Genomic DNA, 27,076 nt, shown 5'->3' on the forward strand with positions numbered 1-27,076 from the left:
CTGTAACGTCCTGGCCCCTGAGAGCTGCTAGACCTAGAGGAGTTTGTCGGTGTTACTGGTTCATGATTCGTATCACCCCCTTGCCCAAAGCAGATTTTCCTTGGTCTGATGGTCCTGAGTTTCTTTGCCTCCAAATCTTAGAACTCTTGAGATGCAAGAACAAAGACAGGAACTGCTGTGGTTAAGAATCTTCCGGTCCTGCTATAAACTAACCCTAGCAGTTGGGAAAGGTGGGAGTATAAAGGAGTTGCGCAAAGAGCTTTATACAGAGGTCCTTGGCTTTGGGTCCTTTGTCTTTTACTTTGATAGCATGATAGCTCAGGAAACTGTCCACATTGGCATCCATGTGTCCTTGAGAAGTGAAAGGAATCACTTCTTCACTGCTCATAGAGCTCTTGTACATCTTCTCATTACAACATTTATCTCACTGTGTTATGTTTACGTATTTTTATGTCTGTGTCTCACTAGACTGCAAATACTGGGCCTGGCCCAGTGCCTGCCACTTGGCAGCTTTGGAGAGCTTGAGGATGAGGGATATCAAAATAACTTTATTATGAGTTTTGTTGGATTGTGATAGTGAACTCTATACACAAATCTTTGATCTTTGGTCATCTGTCTCGTAACATGTTTTAAAAAAGAAAGAAAATGAGCGCACGAGTCTTGTGTTCTGCTTTCATTCTTTCGTTCCTGCATGCATCATCCCCTCGCACTCACCCTGCCCCCACTTCTCTTAGTCCAAACGGGTCAGAAATGCCACAATTCAGCTCTCCCTGAGGGAGAGCCTTCCAAAGGGTCCAAGTTCTGATTAGCATTGCAAAGAATAGTTCCTCTGATCTTGAGAAAGCTTTTCCAGACTCTCTCAGCCCCACTTACCTTATTACCTAAGTCTCTCAAACTGTAGGTTATGATTTCACTCCTTTTTGGCACCACATTCCCACAGGTTTATAATTTCACCCTTGCGATACCCTTGACTCCAGAACCTGAGTCCTTTCAAGTATTAGTGCCTACAGCTGCAAAGCTTAGCGCAGACATTTATGTAGGTTATAGGGATAGGAAGAAGCTAGCCGTTAGAAAGCTTAGAAAGAAAAAAATATACAATAGTAAAAGGAGTATCAGTTCATTATGCGTGCTTCTTTTAAGCTAACAGTAAGGATAGAGGAGAAGAGATGGTATCCTTTAAGTGTTTGAAGTTTTCCATGAGGGTGAAACAGCCATTAAGAAATTCACTTCAAGATCTTCTCATCTTTATAAATTGGGCTACTGAGTTCTGAATTTATGGACTTGCCAAAACCTACTTGTATTATCTCTAAATAGGTCTTAAGGTACCACAGATGCTCAGAACAAATCTAGCCTCTCCTGCTAATGAACATGCACACAGTTTTCCCCATCTGCCACCTCTGTCTAAAAGGCTGGGAAGGCCTTCTTCCCTGATCACAAAGAACATAATTACTGTCTACGGAGAAGTCAAGTACAAAGGCCACCAGCCTTTGCAAACCACCAAAGATTAACAGCTGCCTCTCCTTTGATTGCGAGAGGTAATAACAGTTACTCTAGTTAATAATTGGATGGATTCCCAGGCCATGTACTTCAGATTGAGGCTCTTATTTATTTATTTATTTATGCCGGCCTTTAGCTAAGCTGGGTTATTAGAATGGAGCTGCTAATCCTGTTAGTCAGGTGTCAGTCTCACAGTGGGAGAGATCAGGGGAAGGCAGAGCTGTCAAGGTGTTATGCCAGGTACATAAGTAAAGCCACACATTTCAACTTTAGAGGTATTTTTTTCTTTCAACTAAATTAGAATGATAAAGCTCTTTATGAAAAAAAAATTTTTTTTCTCCAATTTCATGTGGCTGATTTCAGAGTATTTGGAAAAGGGGTAAAAGGGAAAAAGAAAAGTACCTAGTTCACCTTTCTAGAAAGGAAGAGAAATTTTTAAATCATTCAGCAAACCCTTGCTCGGTGCCTACAGTATGTGCATCCTATACTTGACCGTAGATGGGAATGCAGAGAGAGGAGAGTTTGGGCTTAACAGTCTAGTACATGAACACAGATAACTCTGGAATAAAGTCGAAAGTTACAAAGGCCACAAGAGAATTACAGTTAAATCCACAGAGAGCTTTGACTTTAGTTGAGGAGATCAGGAAAGGCTTCATGGAAGAAGCAACATTTGATCTGGGTCTTGAAGGATTGATAGATAGCATTTGAACATTAGATACAAATTGAGAAGGTGGCAGTTTGAATGGAGAGGATAATTACGGTTAAATATTTTTAGTGTGGAGCCCTGGTGGTGTAGTGGTTAAGACCTCAGCTGCTAACTAAAAGATCAATCAACTGCTAACCAAAAAGTCGGCAGTTCAAATCCACCAGGTGCTCCTTGGAAACTCTATGGGGCAGTTCTACTCTGTCCTATAGGGTCACTATGAGTCGAAATCGACTTGATGGCAATTTTTTTTTTTTTTTTAGTGTACTTTTTTCTAGACTCTGAGAAGAATAGGAACAAGTATAAGCAATGTCCTTGAGGAGCATCCAGTTAGATTGTGGTGGTAAGGCATCCAGGAATGAAAAGAGAGCAGTGTAGAAGAAGTGCCAGGTGATTGGTGTAGGAAGTTAGTGTGGTGGGAGTGGAGGGAAAGAGAAGATGGGAGACTTTTTGCATCCTTTAAGTCTCCCTGGAGTGTTGTGTAAATGTGATTGCCTTTTTTGATTTGCATATAAAGCGTTTCGTGTCACACACCTCCAAAGGTTTTCTTCTTCTTAATTTTTGCGTTTTAGAAGCCCATCATTGAGGCAGCTTGACTTTTTTCGTTTTCCCCCAATGAAGTGAATAAGTCATTTTGAATATCATAGAATTGTTTCATCTGCCTTTATTTATAGACGGGGAAGAGCTGTTGATTTGCACTGTGTTAGGGAGTGGGATCCATTGGGATACTCTTCCTTATTATGCTCAAATACTTCTATTGTGCTAATCTCTCGTATCTCACAAGGACATTTTTGTTGTCTGAGAAAAGTCTTTCCTTTTATTTATTTAGTCATTCACCCAACAGGACTGGGACTGCTTCACTCTTGAGGAGCACACAGACAAGAGAGGATGGGGCCCTGAGGTAGAACAGAGATGCTGGAATGAATAGGAGTTCATGCGGGGCATGAAAGAGAAGTTGAGGAAGTTACTGAACAATGTTTCCATCACCCATGCTCTTTGAAAGAGATCCCAAAGGTGACTTGTTGTGTCTCTACCCTGAAGTACACGTAGCCAGAACCCTCTTTGACCTTAAGGGGAGGTTTGTGAGATTATTTCACAGTTGCTTTTGCTTTTTGCTTTTATTTCCTTGAAAAGCTGCAAATGATAAATTAAAAACTTCAACTTTCAATAATACATTAGTAAAAAATTGGCTTTCAATGGCCTTTATCTTCCTAAAATTGGCATATTTTTTCCTGCTTAATGTCTATTAGAGCCTATGTCTTAAGTTTTTCAAGAGGTCACATGTTGTTGGCACTGCATTAAAGACTTTGAGGTTTGTTTTATTTTTTTTAGGCATAGATGTATACATTAAAATGGTCTGCTTTTACTCAGTCATTTTTCCCTCCACTTCTGCAATGTTGCTCCAGTTCCCTCTCGTTGTGGAAAGATCTACAGGAACAGCAGCCATTCTTCTTTCTCTGGGGACAACTGGTGCATCTGCTTGGCTTGAGATGTGATATCTTTGTTTTTGAGTTGAGAGATGTCAATATATAAAGACTTCATACCAAAATGGAGTGCAAGTGAAGAGTTTACTTCCTCCCTTGATGGTTGTTAAGGAGGTTCAAGCTGAACATGTCCTTCAATCTTGAACAACTGAATCTCATTTTTTGGTCATGAAGCTATCAGTTCTGGTGAAAAACTATCCTGTGAGGCAAACACAATAACAGGGATGGGGGATTTTATCCTGGGATCATACAGAAAAATTATTGACTACCTATGTTTCCAGAGTTAAAATCATGTAAAAGGATCTTTGTCAGCCTGCCTTCTTCAAAACCATTATTCACCCATTGATTGAACTGCTTACTGACTACAATCCCCTGTGCTAAGGGTTGAGGATGTGGTAATGAAGCAGACATGGACCACGATCTCAGGAAGCTCAGAGTTTAATGGGGTTACGCAGGTGCAAAGCCAGAGGATCATCCCTTCTGGAAAAGAACAGTATGTGCAGAAGCATGGAGGCATGAAGGAACATGGGCCACTGGGGAATTGGTCAAGCGAGAGACAGGGCTATAGCAGAGAAGGAGACTGTTAGAGAAGGACTGAATTCAGAATATCATGCTAAGGAATTTGGGTCTCATTCTGTGGACTATGAGGAAGAAGCCACTGAAGTGCTTTAAGGGAGGCAGTGACATGGTTAGATTTACTCTTTAGAATATAATCCTCATTGCATATGCAGACTTCGAGAGCAGGACTCCTTAACATGGGGTCCACACTCCAGTATCTGTAGATATACTTTTACCAGAACATGATGAATAAGTACACAAATCAAGAGTAAGCTTTACAAAATTGACAGAGTAACTTTGTTTTGTTATATATTAAAATGTGTTATATATTAAAATATTTAATATACCTTTTCCCCCATTTTTTCCAGTGTCTCATTTGTATTGTATTTCACAAAAGTCTTAGTCTAGCAAAAAGTGGAAACTAGAAAACCCTGAGCTTTTATTTAAGAGAGTTTGGGAAGCACCACTCTAGAGAATGGAATGGTGTGGGGTGATTCTGAACCCAGGGATGCTAATTAGGAGGCTGCTGCAGTACCTCAGGCAAAAAAGCCTGAGAGCCTGTACTGACACTGTAGCAGTGGGCGTGGATAGAAGAAGCAAGAGTCAAGAGTTATAAAAGAAGTAGAATCATCAGAACTCGGAGCCTGAATCAGTGTGAAAGTTGAGGGAAAGGGAAGACTCTAGAAGGGTTAATGAACTTTTGAGAATCTGCTAAAAATTGGACTCTTGCTTTGTGTGTTACTATGAGGTTCTTCTCTCTCCTTGCCTTACAGAGATTTTCCGTTTATTTTTTTAATAATTGTTATTGTGCTTTAAGTGAAAGTTTACAAATCAAGTCAGCCTCTCACACAAAAACCCATATACACCTTGCTACACACTCCCAATTACTCTCCCCCTAATGAGACAGCCCGCTCTCTCCCTCCACTCTCTCTTTTCATGTCCATTTCGCCAGCTTCTAATCCCCTCCACCCTCTCATCTGCCCTCCAGGCAGGAGATGCCAACATAGTCTCAAGTGTCCACCTGATCCAAGAAGCTCACTCCTCACCAGCATCCCTCTCCAACCCATTGTCCAGTCCAATTCATGTCTGAAGAGTTGGCTTCGGGAATGGTTCCTGTCCTGGGCCAACAGAAGGTCTGGGGGCCATGACCACTGGGGTCCTTCTAGTCTCAGTCAGACCATTTAGTCTGGTCTTATGAGAATTTGGGGTCTGCATCCCACTGCTCTCCTGCTTCCTCAGGGGTTCTCTGTTGTGTTCCCTGTCAGGGCAGTCATCGGTTATAGCCGGGCACCATCTAGTTCTTCTGGTCTCAGGATGATGTAGTCGCTGGTTCATGTGGCCCTTTCTGTCTCTTGGGCTCGTAATCACCTTGTGTCCTTGGTGTTCTTCATTCTCCTTTGATCCAGGTGGGTTGAGACCAATTGATGCATCTTAAATGGCTGCTTGCTAGCATTTAAGACTCCAGACGCCACTCTTCAAAGTGGGATGCAGAATGTTTTCTTAATAGATTTTATTATGCCAATTGACTGAGATGTCCCCTGAAACCATGGTCGCCAGACCCCTGCCCCTACTACACTGGCCTCCGAAGCATTCAGTTTATTCAGGAAACTTCTTTCCTTTTGGTTTAGTCCCTCCATTTATTTTTTAATGTGGCTATGTATTTTTTAAGATTTTAAAGTATTTTATCTATAATTCCTTTTTTTAGTATAAGAAGAAAGAAGGTATGTGTGTGTGTGTGTGTGTGTGCTCATTTGTCCATCTTGACACAGAGTCCTTCTGCCATTTCCCTAGGCTTCAGAGGCTTCAGCAGTATGCAAGGCCTGGCACTAGTAGAACTGCTGATGGCATAACCACTTAAACCAGTCGAACCAAATTAAATCCAGAAAGTATTCCTAAATTCAGAAAATATTGATACATACTCTATGATCTCATATATATGAAATTCTAGAATAGACAAAACTAGCCTGTGGTATTGTAAATCACATCAGTGTTCGTTTTCAGGAGGAGGGATTGACTAGGAAAGGTACATGAAGGAACTTTCTGGAATGATGGAAATGTTCAGGACTTGATAAACATTCTTCAGATTTGATTGACCATATATTTAAAATCCGAGCCTTTCACCCAATTGTAAATTATACCTCAGTTTACAAAACAAATACACACAAATAGTAAGCTCTTCTACATCATTAGTCATCAGGAGAAAGCAAGTAAAAACCGCAGTAAAATACCAGCACACACCCATTAGAATGGCTAAAGTTAAAGAGAGTGAAAGACTGATAAATTAAGTTTTGGTGAGGATGTGGAATTATCATACACTGCAGTGTGTACACAAATTGTTACAAACACGTTAGAAAATTGTCTTACCATATCTAATAGAGTTGATTATTCAACAAACGGTGTCAAGAAATTTGGAAGACAGCTTCCTGGCCAACTGACTGGAAGAGATCCATATTTATGCCTATCCCCAAGAAAGGTGATCCAACCGAATACAGAAATTATTGAACGATATCATTAATATCGCACACAAGTAAAATTTTGCTGAAGATCATTCAAAAATAGCTGTAGCAGTACATCGACAGGGAACTGCCAGAGATTCAGCCTAGATTCAGAAGAGAATGTGGAACCAGGGATATCATTGCTGATGTCAGATGGATCCTGGCTGAAAGCAGAGGATACCAGAAGGATGTTTACCTGTGTTTTATTGACTATGCAAAGGAATTCGACTGTGTAGATCATAACAAATTATGGATAAAATTGTGAAAAAAGGAAATTCCAGAACACTTAATTGTGCTCATGAGGACCTGTACATAGATCAAGAGGCAGTTGTTCGAACAGAGTAAGGGGGCACTGTGTGATTTAAAGTCAAGAAAGGTTTGCGTCAGGGTTGTATTCTTTCACCATACCTCTTTAGTCTGTATGCTGAGCAAATAACCTGAGAAACTGGACTGTATGAAGAAGAACAGGGCGTCAGGATTGGAGGAAGACTCATTAACAACCTGCAATATGCAGATAATACAACCTTGCTTGTTGAAAGTGAAGAGGACTTGAAGCACTTACTAATGAAGACCAAAGACCACAGCCTTCTGTACGGATTACACCTCAACACAAAGAAAACAGTCTTCACAACTGGATCAATAAGCAACACCATGATAAATGGAGAAATGATTGAAGTTGTCCAGCATTTCATTTTACTTGGACCCACAGTGAACACCCATGGAAGCAGCAGTCAGGAATCAAAAGACACCTTGTGTTGCACAAATCTGCTGTGAAAGACCCCTTTAAAGTGTTGAAAAGCAAAGATGTCACCTTGAAGACTAAGGTGCACCTGACCCAAACCATTGTATTTTCAGTCGCATCTTTTGCATGCGAAAACTGGATAATGAATAAGAAAGAAGGAAGAAGAATTGATGCCTTTGAATTGTGGTGTTAGCAAAGAATATTGAGCATACCGTGGACTGCCAAGAGAACAAACATCTGTCTTAGAAGAAGTACAACCAGAACGCTCCTTGGAAGCAAGGATGGCGAGACTGCATCTTACATACTTTGGACGTGTTGTCAGGAGGGATCAGTCCCTGGAGAAGGGCATCATGCTTGATAAAGTACAGGGTCAGCGGAAAAGAGGATGACCCTCAGTGAGATGGATTGACACAGTGGCTGCAACAATGGGCTCAAGCATAACAATTGTGAGCATGACGCAGGACTGGGCAGTGTTTCATTCTGTGGTACATAGGGTCGCTATGAGTCGGAACCTACCTGAAGGCACCTAACAACAGAACAACAATAGAGCTGAACCTGTGCACGCTCTGTAATCCAGCAGTTCCACTCCTAAACATGTACCCAATGTAACTGTATATCACATGTACCCAAAGTACATGTACAGAATGTTTTAAAGCAGCGTTGCCCAGAGCTTCAAAGTGAAAACAGCCCAAATGTCAGTAAGCAGTGAAACATTTAAATAAGTTGGGATATAATAAGACAAGAGAATACTATACAGCCAGGAAATGAATAAAATATCACTGTAGGCAGTAATGTGGATAAATTTAGAAACAGTTGAGCAAAAGAAGCAGATTACAATAGAATATATAAAGTATGATGTTATTTTTATAAATTTTAAAAGACAAAATGAATCTATGATTTTAAAAGTCAGGATAGCCTTTATATTTAGGCAAGAGGTAGAGAGAGTGAATGGGTTTTGGGTATAGGGAATTGTGTCATGTTATAAGACTTTATTTTTTTTAATCTTGGATTTGTTACACAGTTGTGTTCAGTTTGTCATAACTCAGACAGCTGTATGGCTATGATTAGTACAATTTTCTCTGCGTATATTGCATGGTAATATAAAGGTTATTATTTTTTTGAATTATGTTTACATACTAGCATAAGAAGAAAGTAGTAACAGCATTATAACAGCAAATTATTGAGCACCTGGGTTTTGCAATTTTTGGATTGTTAGTTTTAGTGCAAAGAAACAATCTTTGTTATTAATAACAAATTATTGACATTATTAATATTAAAACTGAACTCTCACCTGGCTTTCACTATGAACTTATTGTAGTCTCAAAATATATTTTATTGCACATAAGGAATGAGCAGTTGAGCATTTAAGATATGCACTTGATTATACTACCAAACACAGTACATATACAGGAGGCAGGCAGAGCATTGTGCTGAGAGCATCAGAAGAATCAGGCAAACATGTCTGCCACGGCAAAGCCTACGTATGCTCACATCCCCTTCACCTCCGTCCCACCACCCAACAAAAACAATATTTCAGGGAAGTTTCAAAATTGAGCAAACTGTAGAATACTACAAGAAGAAATGTAAGGTACTGTTGTAATGGAGGCAGTTGCCTTTTTTTCCTCCCCCCCAAAGGTATGATGCAGTGATTCCATGTAGGCTTAAAAAAGAAGTACAGTGTAGCATAGGCTCATCCTTGCCCTCCTGTGCTGGAAGGCTGCAAAGGACTTGCAAGATTCCTTCCCATAAGAATTGTACACAATTCAGAAATTATATAGAAATTATCATAGTTTGAGATCTAAGATTATCATAGTTGAGACTTAAAACACTTCCTAAAATACCTGAAATAGCATTTAAAAAAGGGAGTATAACTAAATGCTTGAATATCAGATTATCTTGTGTTGCTGAAGAAAAAAGTTGTAGCAGAGGAAATGCTTTGTGGAAGTCAATTTATCTTGTTAAGTGATAATTAAGATTACAAAATAATCTGGTTTTTAAAAGTATTGCTAAGTTTTTTTTTTTTTTTTTACATAAAATGGTTTTTCCCTCTGTCTTTCCCCTTTCTCTGAGTTGTCTTGACATCTCAACTTTTTCACAGAAGCCTATCCTGACTTTGCCCCATATATAATTGGTTCCACCATTATTCTCAGAGCATCTTTTGCTTTTCTACAAGACACTTGTCATAATTGAAATCATTTTATTTGTAATCACCTGATTAGCATTGGCCTCATCCACTAGTCTTTATTTAAGCTTCATGGAGGACAGCAATCATGTCTGTTATGTTCACTACTATTGGCCTGGAAACTCTGGTGGCATAGTGGTTAAGAGCTATAGCTGCTAAGCAAAAGGTTGGCAGTTTGAATCCACCAGGTGCTCCTTGGAAACCCTGTGGGGCAGTTTTACTCTGCCCTGTAGGGTCACTATGAGTCAAAATCAACTTGACGGCAATGGGTTTTTTACTGTTGACCTACAGTACTAGCGCTGAGGAAGCATTCAGTAAATATTTGTAGAATAATTGAATAAACAGAATGTCTCGAACTACAACTACATATTTTATTTAGCTATAATTTTATGCCTGGGGAGTTGGGCTAATTTCTATTTGTCTTTCTGTCTAGAATGTGGCAGATCAGATTGCATTTCAAGTTGCTGGTGGATTAACAGCTCTTGAACACATCCTTCAAGTAGTGGTCCCAGTCACAAATGTGAACACAGTTTCACGAATTCCTCCTAAGTAAGTATAGTTTTTTAATCTGTCTTTCACGTTTCATTTGTGAGTCGTTTCTGCCCTATGGTTTCCATATGGGGGACCACAAGAAAATTGTATGTTTATTCAGGCTTGAATAGCAAAAGCTTACACTTCCCATTAGGGAGAAAAACAGAGGTGCTTGACTTCCCTTACAAAATTCAAATTGAGCCTAAAGAACCTTATAAAGGAAATCTCTTTGGTCTATGACCTGCTCTAATCCTACATCAAGAATTGATGAACTCCTGGGCAATTCTAACGGCTTCCAGAAATTGAACAAAAATGAATAGTAGTAACAGAAAGCTAACTTTTTGTGTTGCATGCAAAAAAAGAGGTGAGTAAGTACATTAACAAAGGCCTGAGCTATGAGATTTGACGAAGTCCCTTGCATACAGGAAGAGCAGTCTGAGGTCAAAATTACCCTAGTCTAGAGTCCCAGCCAGATTGCTGGGAACTGAATTACAACTTGGTCTTTAACTGTAAATTGCTCTTTGTCATAGGATCCTATATTGCATTTAGACCTGCAGTCTGCTTTCTTATTCTCTTAAGTCATTCTTTGGTCCCTGGCTGCCTGGGATATAGTGGCATATAGCAATATTTCAGAAGTATTATATTCCTGAGTTGTAACAGGCATAATTTCTGGATATTATATAGAGACTTATTTGAATAGTTTAAATGAGAGGTGTTGATAAAAGTTATAATACTTGTTTAGCCCAGTAAAAATGAATGCTTCGTTTGTCCATTAGATACAACTGAAAAAAAAAAAAAAAATCCAAGCATTTTTTCCTGAGAGATATTTTGGTAAAATAGAAATAACACTGGCTTTGGATTCAGACAAACTTGGGATCCAGTTTAACTCTGGCATTGACTTAGCTGCGACAATGTGGGGAAGTGCCTTAATTTCATTGCAGCTGTTTTCTCATTTGGAAAAATGAGAGTGATCATATTCATCTCACACTGCTACCGTGGAAATCAGTTGAAATAATGTATATGAGAGCTCTTTCTATACTGTAAAGTGTTATATAAATGAGACAGTTTTAATAATAGTGGTAGTCTTGCCCAGCTTAAGAGAGTGTTAACTTGACATGAGGTATTTTTAAGTACAGACTCTTTGATACCGAAGTTAGTGTGGGTTCCTGTACTGACAAAGCAGAGATTAATTAAGGAAGGTACAAATATCCTTTAAGTCAGGGTCTCTTTCTATGTAGTTAGAGCGTGCAGAGAGGTTTGTCTAACTCTGGAGAGTTGATATTTTTCATCAAAATAGTCTTTATTTATAGTGTGTGGTCTGGCATGCCATCCTCACTCCGTGTATATTAATTGACAGGAAAGAAGGAAGGATAATAAATATTTGAGATAGGAAAGGAAATGGCATTTGATTCTTAGCAGCACTGCTTTGATAACTGTTAATAATATTAATATTGTTCATCTTAAATGTTTTTTGTTAGTTTTCTGGTAGCCTTCAGCACGCGTGACACTAAGCTAGCTGCTGGTAAGCTAGATGCCTATTTCTCAAAAAGCTACTTTTGTCCATGTAGCAAAGGACATGTTGTTATTGTGCTCATCTGTTCCTTTCTTTTAGGGAACACAAGAGGTTTCCACAGCTCCTAAAAAGACCTAAGCAAGAATTGTTGCTGTGTGACATTGAATCAATTCCAACTCATGGCAACCCTATAGGAGAGAGTAGAACTGCCCCATAGGGTCTCCAAGGCTATAATCTTTACTGAACATAGATTGCCATTCTTTCTCCCACAGTTCAGCTGGTGGGTTCGAACTGCCAACCTTTCAATTAGCAACCAAGCACATAACCACTGTGCCACCAGCACTCCTTCTAAGCAAGAATTAGCACACCCTTTTTGGAAAGGCCCTGGAATCTGAGAGTCCAGAATGGTGCCCTTTTGATGAGCACTAGCTGACCACAGTGCCAAGTTTGTTTCTTCCTCTCACCTTAGGCCACAAAATGTGTGTTTTCTACCAGGCATTGTTTACTGGGGGAGGCCAGCCCTGTGGGCATCTGGCATTCACTCTAAGATTCTCCTGTCATGAGCACAGCCTCAAGATGATGACTGTAATTCCTAAACCAGCCTCACTTCTCAAGGCTAGAGGATTAAAGCTGTGAGAGCATTATGCTGCTTACTCAGCGACAGGCAAGAGAAATTCCGTAACTGTTTTAAGTTTAGATATAGAATCAGAGCACACTGATTTCCATCCAACCGCTGTCCTGCATAGACCCTTGCTGTGGCCTCAGCCCTTCCAGAATCCCTGGGCATACCGTGTTACTTCCTTTGCTCTCATCAGGCCCAGATTCTCTCCTTCTATCCTTGATGAGCTCTCACCTCTCGACTCCATGAACCTCTTCCGTCTTAACTCATGCTGACCTCTGCCTTCTGTGGCATTTCTTGGCTCTTCCATACAGAGGCTGGTTTTGAATATCCTGCATTAGTTAATTTTTCACAGTGATAAGCAACAGAAGATTTGAGAAGCTTAAACCGTTGTGTAGTAACAGATACCATCCTCTTGAGAACAGGAACTAGACAAGGATGCTCTTTATCACCACTCTTATTTAACATTGTACTGGCAGTCCTAGCTAGAGCAATAAAGCAAGAAAAAGAAATAAAAGACAGTCAGCTTGGTAAGGGAGAAGAAAACTATCCCTATTCGCAGATATCATCCTGTAAACATAGAAAATCCCAAAGATTCCACAAGAAAGCTACTGAAACACAGTAGAAAAATTCATCAAGGTAGCAGGATACAAGGTCAACACACAAAAATCTGTTGGATTCCCTATAGAATAGGAAAAAATTTTTTGGCTACGTCATATCCGACAAGAGTCTAATCTCTAAAATCTATAGAATACTTCAGCAACTCAACAACAAAAAGACAAATAATCCAATTAAAAAATGGGTAAAGGTTATGAACAGACACTTCACCAAAGACATTCAGACACACAATGGAATACTTCGCAACAATAAAGAATAATGACGAATTGGCAGAACAGCTCACTGCATGGATGAGTTTGAAGGACGTTATGCTGAGTGAAATAAGTCAATCACAAAAGGACAAATCTTGTACGAGACCATTATTATAAAAAAACAAGAAAAGGTTTACACACAGAAAAAAAAAGTTCTTTTTTGATAGTTACCAGGGACAGGAGTGGGAGGAAGGAAAATTGCTAACTAGATAGATATGTGTTAATATTAGTGAAGGGAAAGGCAATACACAATATGGAGGAGGTAAGCACAACATGACCAAGGCAAAGGAAGACACTGAGAGGAATACAGAAATAAAGAGCAACTTATGGTAATTACTGTAACATAGACAATCTGCAACAGTAGTATTCACAAACAGTAATTCCTAATGGATAGGTACATGCTAAAGAGGTGTGGGAGAGTGTAAGGAAGCACACCCATCTGCAGATATAGGTTTGGTTGTGGATTTTTCTACATACATAATTGTAGGTGCTGTATGTCTATTAATACAGACAATAGAGCACACAAGGGGCACAGTCATGAAAAGTTCTTAGACGTAACCAAACACCTCGCAGGCTGAAGTTCCTAGGCTTGAAGACGAAGCACCATAGAGGCTGGGGTCTGCAGATCACGGAAACAATTAAGACAAAATCTGGCCCACCTGACATGATGACAGTCTCGCCATCCTTGCTTCTAAGGTGCATTCTGGTTGTACTTCTTCCAAGCAGATTTGTTCATTCTTTTGGCAGTCCATAGTATATTCAGTATTCTTCGCCAGCACCACAATTCGGAGGCATCAATTCTTCTTCAGTCTTCCTTATTCATTGTCCAGCTTTCACATGCATATGATGTGATTGAAAATACCATGGCTTGGGTCGGGTGCACCTTAGTCTTCAAGGTGACATCTTTGCTCTTCAACACTTTAAAGAGGTCCTTTGCAGCAGATTTGCCCAATGCAATGCATCTTTTGATTTCTTGGCTGCTGCTTCCACAGGTGTGATTGTGGATCCAAGTAAAATGAAATCCTTGACAACTTCAATCTTTTCTCCATTTAGCATGATGTTAATTATGGGTCCAGTTGTGAGAATTTTTGTTTTCTTTATGTTGAGGTACAATCCATACTGAACGCTGTGGTCTTTGATCTTCATCAGTAAGTGCTTCAAGTCCTCTTCACTTTTCAGCAAGCAAGGTTGTGTCATCTGCATAACACAGGCTATTAGTCAGTCTTCTTCCAATCCTGATGCCCCGCTCTTCTTCGTATAGTCCAGCTTCTTGGACTATTTGCTCAGCATACAGATTGAATAGGTATGGTGAAAGGACACAACCCTCATGCATACCTTCCCTGTCTTTAAACCACTCAGTATCCCCTTGTTCTGTCTGAACAACTGCCTCTTGATCTAGGTACAGGTTCCTCATGAGCACACTTAAGTGTTTCGGAATTCCCATTCTTCTCAATGTTATCCATAATTTGTTATGATCCACAAAGTTGAATGCCTTTCCATAGTCGATAAAACACAAATAAACATCCTTCTGGTATTCTCTGCTTTCAGCCGTGATCCACCTGACATCAACAATGATGTCCCTGGTTTCACGCAACATAGTTCATAAAGACAATGTTCTGCATCCTACTTTGGTGAGTAGTGTCTGAAGTCTTAAAAAGCTTGCAAGCAACCATCTAAGATACATCTACTGGTCCCATCCCGTCTGGACCAAAGGTGAATGAAGAAAGCCAAAGACGCAAAGAAGATAATTAGTCGAAAGGACTAATGGACCACATGAATCACAGCCTGTACAACTCCCAAGACCAGAAAAACTAAATGATGCCTATCTACCACTACCGACTGCTCTGCCTGGAATCACAAGAGAGGGCCCTGGAGAGTGTGGGAGAAAAATGTAGAACAAAAAATCAGATTCACAAAAAAGGCCAGACTTACTGGTCTGACAGACACTGGAGGAACCCCCGAGGCTATGGCCCTAAGACACCCTTCTGACAGAACTGAAGCCGTTCCAGAAGACCACCTTTCACCAAACAATAGACAGGCCCGTAAAATAAACAGTAACACCTGAGAAGAACGTGCTCCTTAGAACCATCAGTTGTATAAGATAAAAAAGACAAAAGATGAGAAGGCGGGAAGGAATAGAAACAGGGAACCCAGGGTAGAAATGGGGAGAGTGCTAACACATTGTGGGACATGTAACCAGTGTATGAAACACTTTATGTACAAACTATGAAGTAGGAAACTGATTTGCTCTGTAAACTTTTGCCTAAAGCATAATAAAAACAAACAAACAAACAAAATTACCCTGCGGATCATCTGGAATCCTGTGGTTTTACGCCTGATGTGTCACCGCCCTTGCCTCTCTGGGCTCCCTGTGAGTGGATTAACCGTCTTCCTGCTCCTTCTGTCTTACCACCCTGCCAGCCTGCCTTGTCACTCTAGTAGTACCTCAGCGTGCCCTATAATTACTGCTAGGTAACTTCCTGAGAGTGAATTTTTCTTTCCGTAGCTTTAAAAAACAAAACAAAACGTGAAATTGAGAATTGAGTCAGAATGTAGTATTCCAAAGTCAACCTTCTTAACAAACGTGTCCAATAAAATTGACTTCATTGCCAAGAAAGATCACCCCGAAGCAAGACAATTTATTTCATTTCATGTTGTATCTATTTTTGGGAAGACTCGTGTCATTCTGCCTCCAAACTTTAATCGCAGAATGCAAGTACAAAAGAATGAGTGACATATTCTAGCTTTTTCTTTAATTTAGGCTTTTAAAACTTGTTTAACATAGTTTTTAATGTGTGAAAATAAACCGTGGCTTGTCATTTTCTCTGGGCATAGAGAACTCCCCATGTTATGTAAATAAGATGCATCTGTTGTGACTAGAGGCTGTGACAAAAACTTTGTGTTGTGTTTTTATAGCATGTTTACATAGTAGTGATGATAATAAAATGAGAGTTGGCACTCACTGGGACTCCATATCCTCGAGTCATTTTCAGACAGCAGTAGGTGTCATAATTCACAGAGAAGCTGGCAGACCATACAGGCCATCAAAAATGGTCTCTGGGCAAAGTCATCCCCAGATTGCCTTTTACTCACTTGTGTTCCTAATTCTTGACAGACACTCAAGGACAACAAAGGGACCAATGGTTAAATTTCCAAGCTACCTTATATTGTTCTCTTGGAACTAATCAGGCATGTTTTCTTCTCTCTCAGCCTTGCTTCCCTTCCTTCGTTGTCCTTCTAAACATAATTTTTTATACAGAAGTAGTATCATAAACACAGAGCAAAGCGGAGAGCATGATATAGTTGAAAATGTATAGGCTCTGGAGTCAGACAGATGTGAGCTTAAATCCCCAGTTTTCATTTATTACCTATATAACCTTGGGCCAAGTTACTTGTTATATCAGTGCCTCAATTAAATGACTACCTTGCAGGGGTGCTGTGAGAATTAAAAAGACATGTTTATGTTCCCTGAACAAAGAAAGCACTTAGTTAATATCAGTGGTTTTTGTTGGTGGTGGTATTATTTTGCTGCTCCATTAATACTGCTTAAAAAACCTGTTACCAGGGCATCCGGATTGGCAAGGAGGAAGTAAAATTATCTTTATTTGCAGATGACATGATCTTATACACAGAAAACCCTAAGGAATCCTCCAGAAAACTACTGAAACTAATAGAAGAGTTTGGCAGAGTCTCAGGTTATAAGATAAACATACAAAAATCACTTGGATTCCTCTACATCAACAAAAAGAACATGGGAGAGGAAATCACCAAATCAATACCATTCACAGTAGCCCCCAAGAAGATAAAATACTTAGGAATAAATCTTAACAAAGATGTAAAAGACCTACACAAAGAAAACTACAAAGTACTACTGCAAGAAACTAAAAAGGACCTACTTAAGTGGAAAAACATACCTTGCTCGTGGATAGGGAGACTTAACATAGTAAAAATGTCTGTTCTACCAAAAGCCATCTATACATACAATGCACTTCCGATCCAAATTCCAATGACATTTTTTAATGTGATGGAGAAACAAATCACCAACTTCATATGGAAGGGAAAGAAGCCTCGGATAAGTAAAGCCATTACTGAAAAAGAAGAAAGTGGGAGGCCTCACTCTTGTGATTTTAGAACATATTATACAGCCACAGTAGTCAAAACAGCCTGGTACTGGTACAACAGGCACATAGACCAATGGAACAGAATTGAGAACCCAGATATAAATCCATCCACATATGAGCAGCTGATATTTGACAAAGGCCCAGTGTCAGTTAATTGGGGAAAAGATAGTCTTTTTAACAAATGGTGCTGGCATAACTGGATATCCATTTGCAAAAAAATGAAACAGGACCCATACCTCACACCATGCACAAAAAACTAACTCCAAGTGGATCAAAGACCTAAACATAAAGACTAAAACGATAAAGATCATGGAAGAAAAAATAGGGACAACCTTAGGAGCCCTAATACAAGGCACAAACAGAATACAAAATATTACCAAAAATGACAAAGAGAAACCAGATAACTGGGAGCTCCTAAAAATCAAACACCTATGCTCATCTAAAGACTTCACCAAAAGAGTAAAAAGACCACCTACAGATTGGGAAAGAATTTTCAGCTATGACATCTCCGACCAGCGCCTGATCTCTAAAATCTATATGATTCTGTTAAAACTCAACCACAAAAAGACAAACAACCCAATCAAGAAGTGGGTAAAGGATATGAACATGCACTTCACTAAAGAAGATATTCAGGCAGCTAACAGATACATGAGAAAATGCTCTCGATCATTAGCCATTAGAGAAATGCAAATTAAAACTACGATGAGATTCCATCTCACTCCAGCAAGGCTGGCATTAATCCAAAAAACACAAAATAATAAATGTTGGAGAGGCTGTGGAGAGACTGGAATTCTTATACACTGCTGGTGGGAATGTCAAATGGTACAACCACTTTGGAAATCTATCTGGCGTTTTCTTAAAAAGTTAGAAATAGAACTACCATACAACCCAGAAATCCCACTCCTTGGAATATACCCTAGAGAAATAAGAGCCTTCACACAAACAGATATATGCACACCCATCTTTATTGCAGCTCTGTTTACAATAGCAAAAAACTGGAAGCAACCAAGGTGTCCAATAACGGATGGATGGTTAAATAAATTATGGTATATTCACACAATGGAATACTACTACGCATCGATAAAGAACAGTGATGAATCTGTGAAACATTTCATAATATGGAGGAACCTGGAAGGCATTATGCTGAGTGAAATTAGTCAGAGGCAAAAGGATAAATATTGTATAAGACCACTATTATAAGATCTTAAGAAATAGTATAAACTGGGAAGAACACATACTTTTGTGGTTACGAGGAGGGCAGGGAGGGTGGGAGAGGGTTATTTACTGATTAGTTAGTAGATAAGAACTGCTTTAGGTGAAGGGAAGGACAAAATACATGGAAGGTCAGCTCAACTGGACTGGACCAAAAGCAAAGAAGTTTCCGGGATAAACTGAATGCTTCAAAGGTCAGCGGAGCAAGGGCAGGGGTTTGGGCACTATGGCTCAAGGGGACTTCTAAGTCAATTGGCAAAATAATTCTATTATGAAAACATTCTGCATCCCACTTTGAAATGTGGCGTCTGGAGTCTTAAATGCTAACAAGTGGCCATGTAAGATGCATCAATTGGTCTCAACCCACCTGGATCCAAGGAGAATGAAGAACACCAAGGTCACACGATAACTAAGAGCCCAAGAGACAGAAAGGGCCACATGAACCAGAGACTTACATCGTCCTGAGACCAGAAGAACTAGATGGTGCCCGGCCACAACCAACGACTGCCCTGACAGGGAACACAACAGAGAACCCCTGAGGGAGCAGGAGATCAGTGGGATGCAGACCCCAAATTCTCACAAAAAGACCAGACTTAATGGTCTGACTGAGACTAGAGGAATCCCGGCGGTCACGGTCCCCAAACCTTCTGTTGGCCCAGGACAGGAACCATTCCCGAAGATAACTCATCAGACATGGAAGGGACTGGACAATGGGTTGGAGAGAGATGCTGATGAAGAATGAGCTACTTGTATCAGGTGGACACTTGAGACTGTGTTGGCATCTCCTGTCTGGAGGGGAGATAGGAGGGTAGAGAGGGTTAGAAACTGGCAAAATTGTCACGAAAGGAGAGACTGGAAGGGCTGACTCATTAGGGGGAGAGTAAGTGGGAGTATGGAGTAAGGTGTATATAAGCTTATATGTGACAGACTGACTTGATTTGTAAACGTTCACTTAAAGCTCAACAAAAATTATTAAAAAAAAAAAAAAAAACCTGTTACCATCAAGTCGATTCCAACACATAGCAACCCTATAGGAGAGAGTAAAACTGCCCCATGGGATTTCCTAGGCTGTAATCTTTACAGAAGCAGACTGCCGCATCTTTCTCCCTGGAGCAGCTGGTGGGTTCGAACCACCAACCTTTTGGTTAGCAGCTGAGTGCTTAACCGCTGTGCCACCAGCCTCCTTTATATTGCTTAATTACTGAGGTTTGTTTTTGTTTTTTAATTTTACTGAGTTAAAAGGGTATTTGGGGACCGTACTCACAGGGTTTCTCCAGTCTCTATCAGATCGGTAAGTCTGGCCTTTTTTTGTGAGTTAAGATTTTGTTCTACATTTTTCTCCAGCTATGTCTGGGCCGCTGTATTGTGATCCCTGTCAGAGAGCAGTCAGTGGTGGTAGGAAGGCACCATCTAGTTGTGCTGGTGGAGGTTGTGGTACTTGTGGTCCATTAGTCCTTTGGACTAATATTCCTTTTGTGTCTTTGGTTTTCTTCATTCTCCCTCACCCCCGACAGGAATATCTTAGATGGACACTCACAAGCTTTTAAGACCCCAGATGCTACTCACCAAAGTAGAATGTAGAACATTTCTTTATAAACTGTGTATGCCAGCCGGGTTAGAATTTCCACGAGACCATGGTCCCCACAGCCATCAGCCCAGTATTTTGGTCCCTCAGGGAGTCTGGATTTGTCTATGGAGCTTTCATGCCCTTGCCTTGGACAAATTGTGCTGGCCTCCCCAGTAATGTGTACTGTTCATACCCTTTACCAAAGTTAGCACTTATCTATTATCTATTTAGTGTTTTTCTGTTCCCCACTCCTTCCTTCCCTCTAATTATGGAGTTTTAGATCCCTAACTCTTTGTCACTTGGGCTTCTAAGAAGCTACAATCTACTAATTTTACTTGCACATTTGTTTTTTCACCCTGAATCCAAACTTCCACCTGGTAAATTTTAGCCCAGCGTGTCAAGTTCCTTTTTAAATCCTGATTTAAGCCTCTAGTTTAGTTTTGTTTTTTCTAACTTTGTGCCAGCCCTGAAGTTGATCTGTATAACGTAAGTATCTATCTAAATCAACGAAAAAGCATCAAGCAGATCAGAGAACAGTTCAGTTTAGCACTTCATTGTACGCTGTCTTGCCAAGTTCTCCATTTGTAGTAGTGTCATCTGTCCAACTAGATTGTAATTCCTTGGGTTCAAAGACCATAGTAAATACATTATTTGTAAACTGTATGGCATCTTAGTAAATATTGTTTGAATACATGAATGAATTCTTTCTCTAAGGGATTAAAGTAAAATCATACTGCATCAAAGATTTGACTCTGTGGACTTAATAACGTGATCATATCTCAGCCAAATAGGGTCCTCCTGATTTTAACCACTCTGTTAGCTGGATTTTAGGTGATTTTTTAAAAAAAAAATCTTTCTTTACAATGATACTGGTGAGGAAGGAGCTTCTTGGCTCATGTAGACACTTGAGACTATGTAGGCAACTCCTGTCTGATGGCGAGATGAGAAGGAAGAGGGGGACAGGAGTTGGTTGAATGGACATGGGGAATACAGGGTGGAGAGGAGGAATGTGCTGTCTTATTAAGAGGAGAGCAGCTAGGAGTACATAGCAAGGTGTGTATAACTTTTTGTATGAGAGAATGACTTGATTTGTAAACTTTCACCTAAAGTACAACAAAAAAAAATTGTCTTTAAATTTTGGTGAATTCGTGAGTATATCGTTCATCAGTAACTGCTACTTACTCGAAAGACCAAAGGCAGCGGTAGAACTATATTCTTGGTCTTTGCCCATATCAGAGTTTTAGAATCAGAACACACTGGTAGGTATAAGTCTGTTACCGTTTTAATCTGTGGTGAAAAATAGATCTTCCCACTACTGTGTCACTTATGAAATATACCTGTTTATATCAAACAAATTATTAGAATTTTTTACTTCTTTATAGGGCATGCATTTATCTGTCTGTAGTAAATCAGCACTACTCAGGTAAAACAATAGCCATTGGCTGTAATAAAAAATGAATTTAGGGTGGTGTGAGGTGGAGTTTTGCTTGTAGAAAGGTCATTTACGACAAGATATCATAAGTTTATTCTCCAGAGTAAAGTAAAATTTGTGACTTTATATAGGTTATTCACATGGCAGAATTGCATTTACTTGTCCTTTCAGTTGATGAGGAGACAGAAGCTAACGTTTATTGTTTGTGTCCTCAGTGCTAGGTACTGTGTTGGATTCTCTGCCTATATTACCTCATTTACTCTTCACAGTCACTGGCAACCATGTATGTGGCCCACTGCCAAAATGAGGGTTGAAAATCCTAGGGAAATCATTTTTGGGACATGACTGCAACCTGAGAGAGCCATGACATTCATTTTGAGAGAGTGTTTCTTCTTTCCAAGTATCAGAGAGGATGTTCAGAATTGCTCTTCCATGTCTATTGAGGTTTTGTTCCCTACTTTTGGCAACAGGGTTTTTTTTTTTTGGCTCTGGGACACTCACAGGGTAGAGGATGATACAGTTACTCTGCTAGTGGAAAAGATTTTCTGTTGTGTTCCAGAGCAGGTAAATAATCTAGGGCTTCTACTCCTGATGCCCAGACGGCTATCTTCTAGGGTTTCCATTCTTAGGAACAGTTGTATGCATGCATGGCCGTGGAAATGTGATTGCCAGATCTAGGAACCATTCAAAGTAAACCCTGCCCTTGGGGAACCTACACTCATGCAGAGTGAAATAAGCGTGAAAGCCACTGTGGTGGCATACGCAAGACTTTTCATGAAGGAATCAATGTTTTGCTACATAACAATGTGTGCAAACTTAGTTTCCTGAGCCTCCTGCTGCCTGACCTCGTCTGCTCTATAGTTTGCTTCTGATTCTGGTTTCTTCACTCCCTTGACTGTTCACTTTGGGGCTCATCTACTCCTAAGTCTTTGCCTTTCTCTTCAATGTGCAACATACTCCAGACTCTGCCAGTGTTGACCTTGAGCTTCTTTCCTTAACCAAAACACCAAAACCAAACCCATTGCCATCAAGTCAATTCCAACTCATAGTGACCCTATAAACCCACTGCTGTTGAGTCGATTCTGACTCTTAGCAACCTGATAGGACAGAGTAGAACTGCCCCATAGAGTTTCCAAGGAGCACCTGGCGGATTCAAACTGCCAACCTTTTGGTTAGCAGCCACAGCACTTACCCACTACACCACCGGGGTTTCCAGTGACCGTATAGGACAGAATAAAACTGCCCCATAGGGTTTTTCCAAGGAGCGACTGGTGAATTCAAACTGCCAACTTTTTGGTTAGCAGCCAGACGCTTAACTGCTGCGCCACCAAGGCTCCCTTCTTTCTCTGTTACCCTATAAAAGCTTGGCTTGGCATTTTCACCTCAGCTCCCTTCCTATTTGTTCTGTATTTTTTTTTTTAAGAATGTTGTAAGTACTACTTGTTCTAGTCATTGCACTCGTGCCTCTTCTGAGCCTCTGTATTTTATGCCGTGTGATGCTTCCCTCAGTAGTCACAGCTGATTAAAGCAAGAGTGAACGTTTGATTTCAGAGCCGCCAATTGGTAGACTGACCACCAATACAGCACTTAGAGCCCAGCCCAAGAAGTTAAGCGAGGCCATTCAAGTTTTTCTCTCAAGAATTTGCAAAACTCTTTGAAGTCATTTTTTCTTAGACATTTGAATTTGGAAAACCATGTAATTTCTGGTGTGGCCATGACAGGGCTACTTATGCTCAAGTGTAGCAGGACTTGAAGGCTGTTTGGAAAAAAAGAGGAGACCAGTGCTGCGTCATGAGAGAAAGGGGCTGGAAGTGAGAGAGGGACCCGTCCACAGAGCTGGTATTGTTTCTGTTCCTCCTGAGACCTGGCTGTTCATTTTCTCCTGGATTCATATGAAAGTTCCCAATAGCCTTATAATAAACAGTTCTTTCTACTTGAAATATTTTGACTGAATTTCTGTCCCTTTAAAACAAAAGAGTCTGATATTTTTAAATACAGCAATTAAAGATCTGTTTAACTCTAGATTGAATTGAAACAATTTGACTGTGCTCTAGAGCCTTCTTTGTAACCTCCTAGTTGTTTTTCTAAATTCTTTTCTATCCAGGAGGAATGAATGAATGTCCACATTTTAAGGCAGGAGTGAAGAAAGAAAGCATGCTCCATAAGTTCTCTAGGGTATAGTTCTTTATTAACATTAAATGCAGTTCCTACAAGCTGGGACTAGCTGAACTTTCCTTTTTTCTACTCACCCCATTTTGGGGAGTCTGTGTAGAAAGAGTCTGTGTACTTTAAACTTGCTGTCCCTGGATACTAAAGTAAAAGAACTTAAAAGTAACATACTATAGAGTGAAGTGCTTATTTTCATAATCAGAGATAGGAAAATGCATTATGTATAGTTATGTATAGTTCTCTAGGAGCCTTGGTGGCGTGGTGGTTAAGAGCTTGGCTGCTAACCAAAAAGTTGGCAGTTCAGATCCACCAGCCACTCCTTGGAAACCCTATGGGGCAGTTCCACTCTGTCCTGTAGGGTCGCTGTGAGTTGGACTTGACTCGATGGCAATGGGTTATAGTACATAAATTCTTAAAGAACAAATAAGTGTACTACTCATATTCTTTGTAGCTTTGCTTGTATAGCCGCCCTCAAGTGTCACTCTATTGGGAGCCTTGTAGTCCCGGATAGTTACGTCATAATTAACTTTATAATTAGGGCTTAGTTTGAAACCCAGACAGCAGTGGGGTTTTTGAGTGTTTTTTTTTTTTTTTCTGTCTACAAACAACTGAAAAGTATATTTCCTTAGATCTTGAGGCCTCAGACTTGAAACCATAGTTTAGCTTTTTAAAAGAAAATAAGCTTGTTCATGGGCAACTTAATCATTTCATCAATTATTTTTCTGAAAGTTGAGGTCTGTTGTGTATTTCAAAGGTGAGTTTAAGATGTTTAGAAGGTGAGAAGATTAACTGCTTTGTCAACAGGGCTTCTCCTCCCCCCCCCGCCCCCTGCCCCCTGAAATCCTGGCAGCATGCTGCAGCTCAGACCTTTAATCCTGCAGCTACAAGATGAAGCTTTGTTGTATTTTTAAAAATTGAATAATGTGCTTTTTTTTTTTCTATCCAGATAATTAGATTTAATGGCACAGTTAGAACTGCTAGGAGAAAGCGTTTGTAAAAGACAAATTATCCTTTGTTAGTTAGGTCATGTTTAGTGCTTCACAGAAGGAAGAAAAGCATTGGTCTGTACCATATCAGGGCAGGCTTTTTTAGAATTAACAGTTTTGTTCCTCCTTTTTTTTTTTTTTTTAGTGAAACCAAACAGTATCTCCATAATATTAAATGTCTATCCCTAAGCATTTTTTTTTTTTTTTTTTTTTTTTGAAGCATGGCATTCTCAAGTACCAGATGCAGGTTTCAGAGCATCGCATCATCGCTTATCCCTCTCTTCCTCACCTAATAAGAAATGCTAAACTTTATTCAAGATGGGGTTGTTGTTTTACTGGTGGTGCCAATACTACTGCTAAAGAGAGAACTTAATACAGGAAAAAGTGGCGCTAGAATATCATGGGTTCTTGTTTTCTGATACAGTTAGCAGTGTTGAGACCTTACTCTTACCCCAGTCTACGTTAAGGCATTTGCTTTCCATTTAGAAATCTCTCAAGTAATATTTTGTTGACCAAACATTTTTGGCTACTTTAGAAAATCTTTAAGTTGGAGTATCATTGTTAAATCACTCCTGGGATGTTACAGCTTATCTGGGGCTTGCTTGCCATTTCCTTTGCACTCGTGCCTTCTCCAGAGAATCGTTCTCATCGTGCCTAGCTATTGATTCAGAGATCAGCTTATTGCCTTATTGAAAATAAAAATTATTTTACAAACAGAATAGTTTCCTGCATTGCCATTTGAGTTCATGTAAATATAAATGTCACTTTTTCAAATTGTGGTATTCCAGCAAAGAGAGTTACAAAGCTAATTTCCCCTAGGTGAATCCAATTTTCTTATTAGTTTCCTTTCTAAAAATCAGTAGAGTATTTCTATGGGGAAAGTGTCAATAGATGTAGAGCTGGTGGCCAAGTCCTTTGGTGTGCTAGACATCATAATGCAAGAGAGTCTTATTGAAAACACTCCATAGCACTTTCAGAATTATGGAGCACCTTCCTGATTTGGGAACCTCTATTCTTTTGTTGCCTTGGGACTTTGATTCTTCAGAAACACCTACTTAGGATGGGGATTATAATATCACATTTTACACATACATATCAAAGTCTAACATTTAATGTATTCACTTCCCTCCTTGGTTAGTTATAAAGTTCAAGCCAGAAACACCTGTATTTAGAATTAGAGAAAAGGGAATATAATGCACTAATGGATTGGACTAAGAATTAGAGTTCAAATACCAGCTTTGCCAGTATTTGATATGAGACACATATCTTAAGACCTTATTGGACCATAGTTTTATTCATGTGGAAAATGGGGAAAGATTTCTATCATAGAGTTGTTGTGAGGGTGAAATGAAAATGTGGATGAAGGAGCTTTGTGAAAGGTCATGTTCTAGCATAATCTAGGAACCCCGTATTTCTCAGTGCAGAACAAAGGGCACTTGGGGCAGAATGTGAGATTGTCCCCACCCATTGCAAGATGTATAGCATCCCTTGACCCACCCACTGAATACCAGCAGAGGCCACCAGTCATTTTTTTACAACCAAATTTGTATGCCATTACACATTTCCACATGCCACCTAGGGGCCTGTATGACCCTTGTTGTGAACTGTGTGCTGGGCAGTAGAGTTGTGGAGATAAATAAAACATCCTCCATACCCTCAGGAGGGCTTATTCTTTAGGAGGTGTGCTAAACAGGGAAAGTAGTAATCATTACAGTGTACTCAGCTGAAGAAGTATGTACCAGTACAGAAGTAGCACAAAGGATAAAGTAACTGTCAGAAAAGGACACAGATTCTTTCCTAGAGGATGTAACATCTAAACTGGGTTTTAAAGAATAAGTTCAGAGTTTGCCTGACTAACAAAGGGGGGCGACCCTCCTCCTAGACAGACATGTGAGAACATGGAGGCCTGAAACGATAGGATGTGCTTGGAGAACGAAGCATTTTGGCGCCACTAGAACATAAAATGTAAGAAGAAGAAAAAATATTAGAACACTGTCAGAACAATACCAGAAATATTTAGATATGAGTGAATTGGACAAGATGATTAACTCAGGTGAAAGATTGTTCTTTATTTCGTATTTTGAGGGGAAAGTTCATATCCATCTCATTTATTCATCTTTCTATTATTGTTGACACTATCATGACTTAAGCCATATTGCTTATCCTATTTTAATCAAATACAAAGAGCAGTTCAGCCCTTTAACAAACTCTTATTGCCGAGTGCTTAGCACTTTGTTTAGTATTATGGGCAAAAGATGAATAAGAAAGGGAACCTTTTCCAAGAAGGTGTTCTGAATCCCTGCAAAACATTTAGGCGCTATCAGAAATACAAAAAACAGATTCGCTATTTTATATATATATTACGTTTATTTAACATTCAGAGCCTTTGATGTATC

At 39.8% G+C, this 27,076-nt stretch overlaps 1 protein-coding gene across 13 annotated transcripts in view; it reads left to right on the top strand.

The window, feature by feature from the left end:
* SCAPER (S-phase cyclin A associated protein in the ER) overlaps nucleotides 1–27,076 on the top strand; it is a 495,697-nt gene that overhangs the window by 308,578 nt on the left and 160,043 nt on the right. For all 13 annotated transcript variants that reach the window (XM_049852841.1, XM_049852843.1, XM_049852837.1 and 10 more), the window contains one exon: nucleotides 10,095–10,210. In XM_049852841.1, the coding sequence (XP_049708798.1) occupies nucleotides 10,095–10,210 (116 nt within the window). The remainder of the gene's footprint in view (nucleotides 1–10,094; nucleotides 10,211–27,076) is intronic.

Source organism: Elephas maximus, chromosome 13 (genome assembly GCF_024166365.1).
Source record: "Elephas maximus indicus isolate mEleMax1 chromosome 13, mEleMax1 primary haplotype, whole genome shotgun sequence".
In the NCBI taxonomy this organism is placed as follows: domain Eukaryota; kingdom Metazoa; phylum Chordata; class Mammalia; order Proboscidea; family Elephantidae; genus Elephas; species Elephas maximus.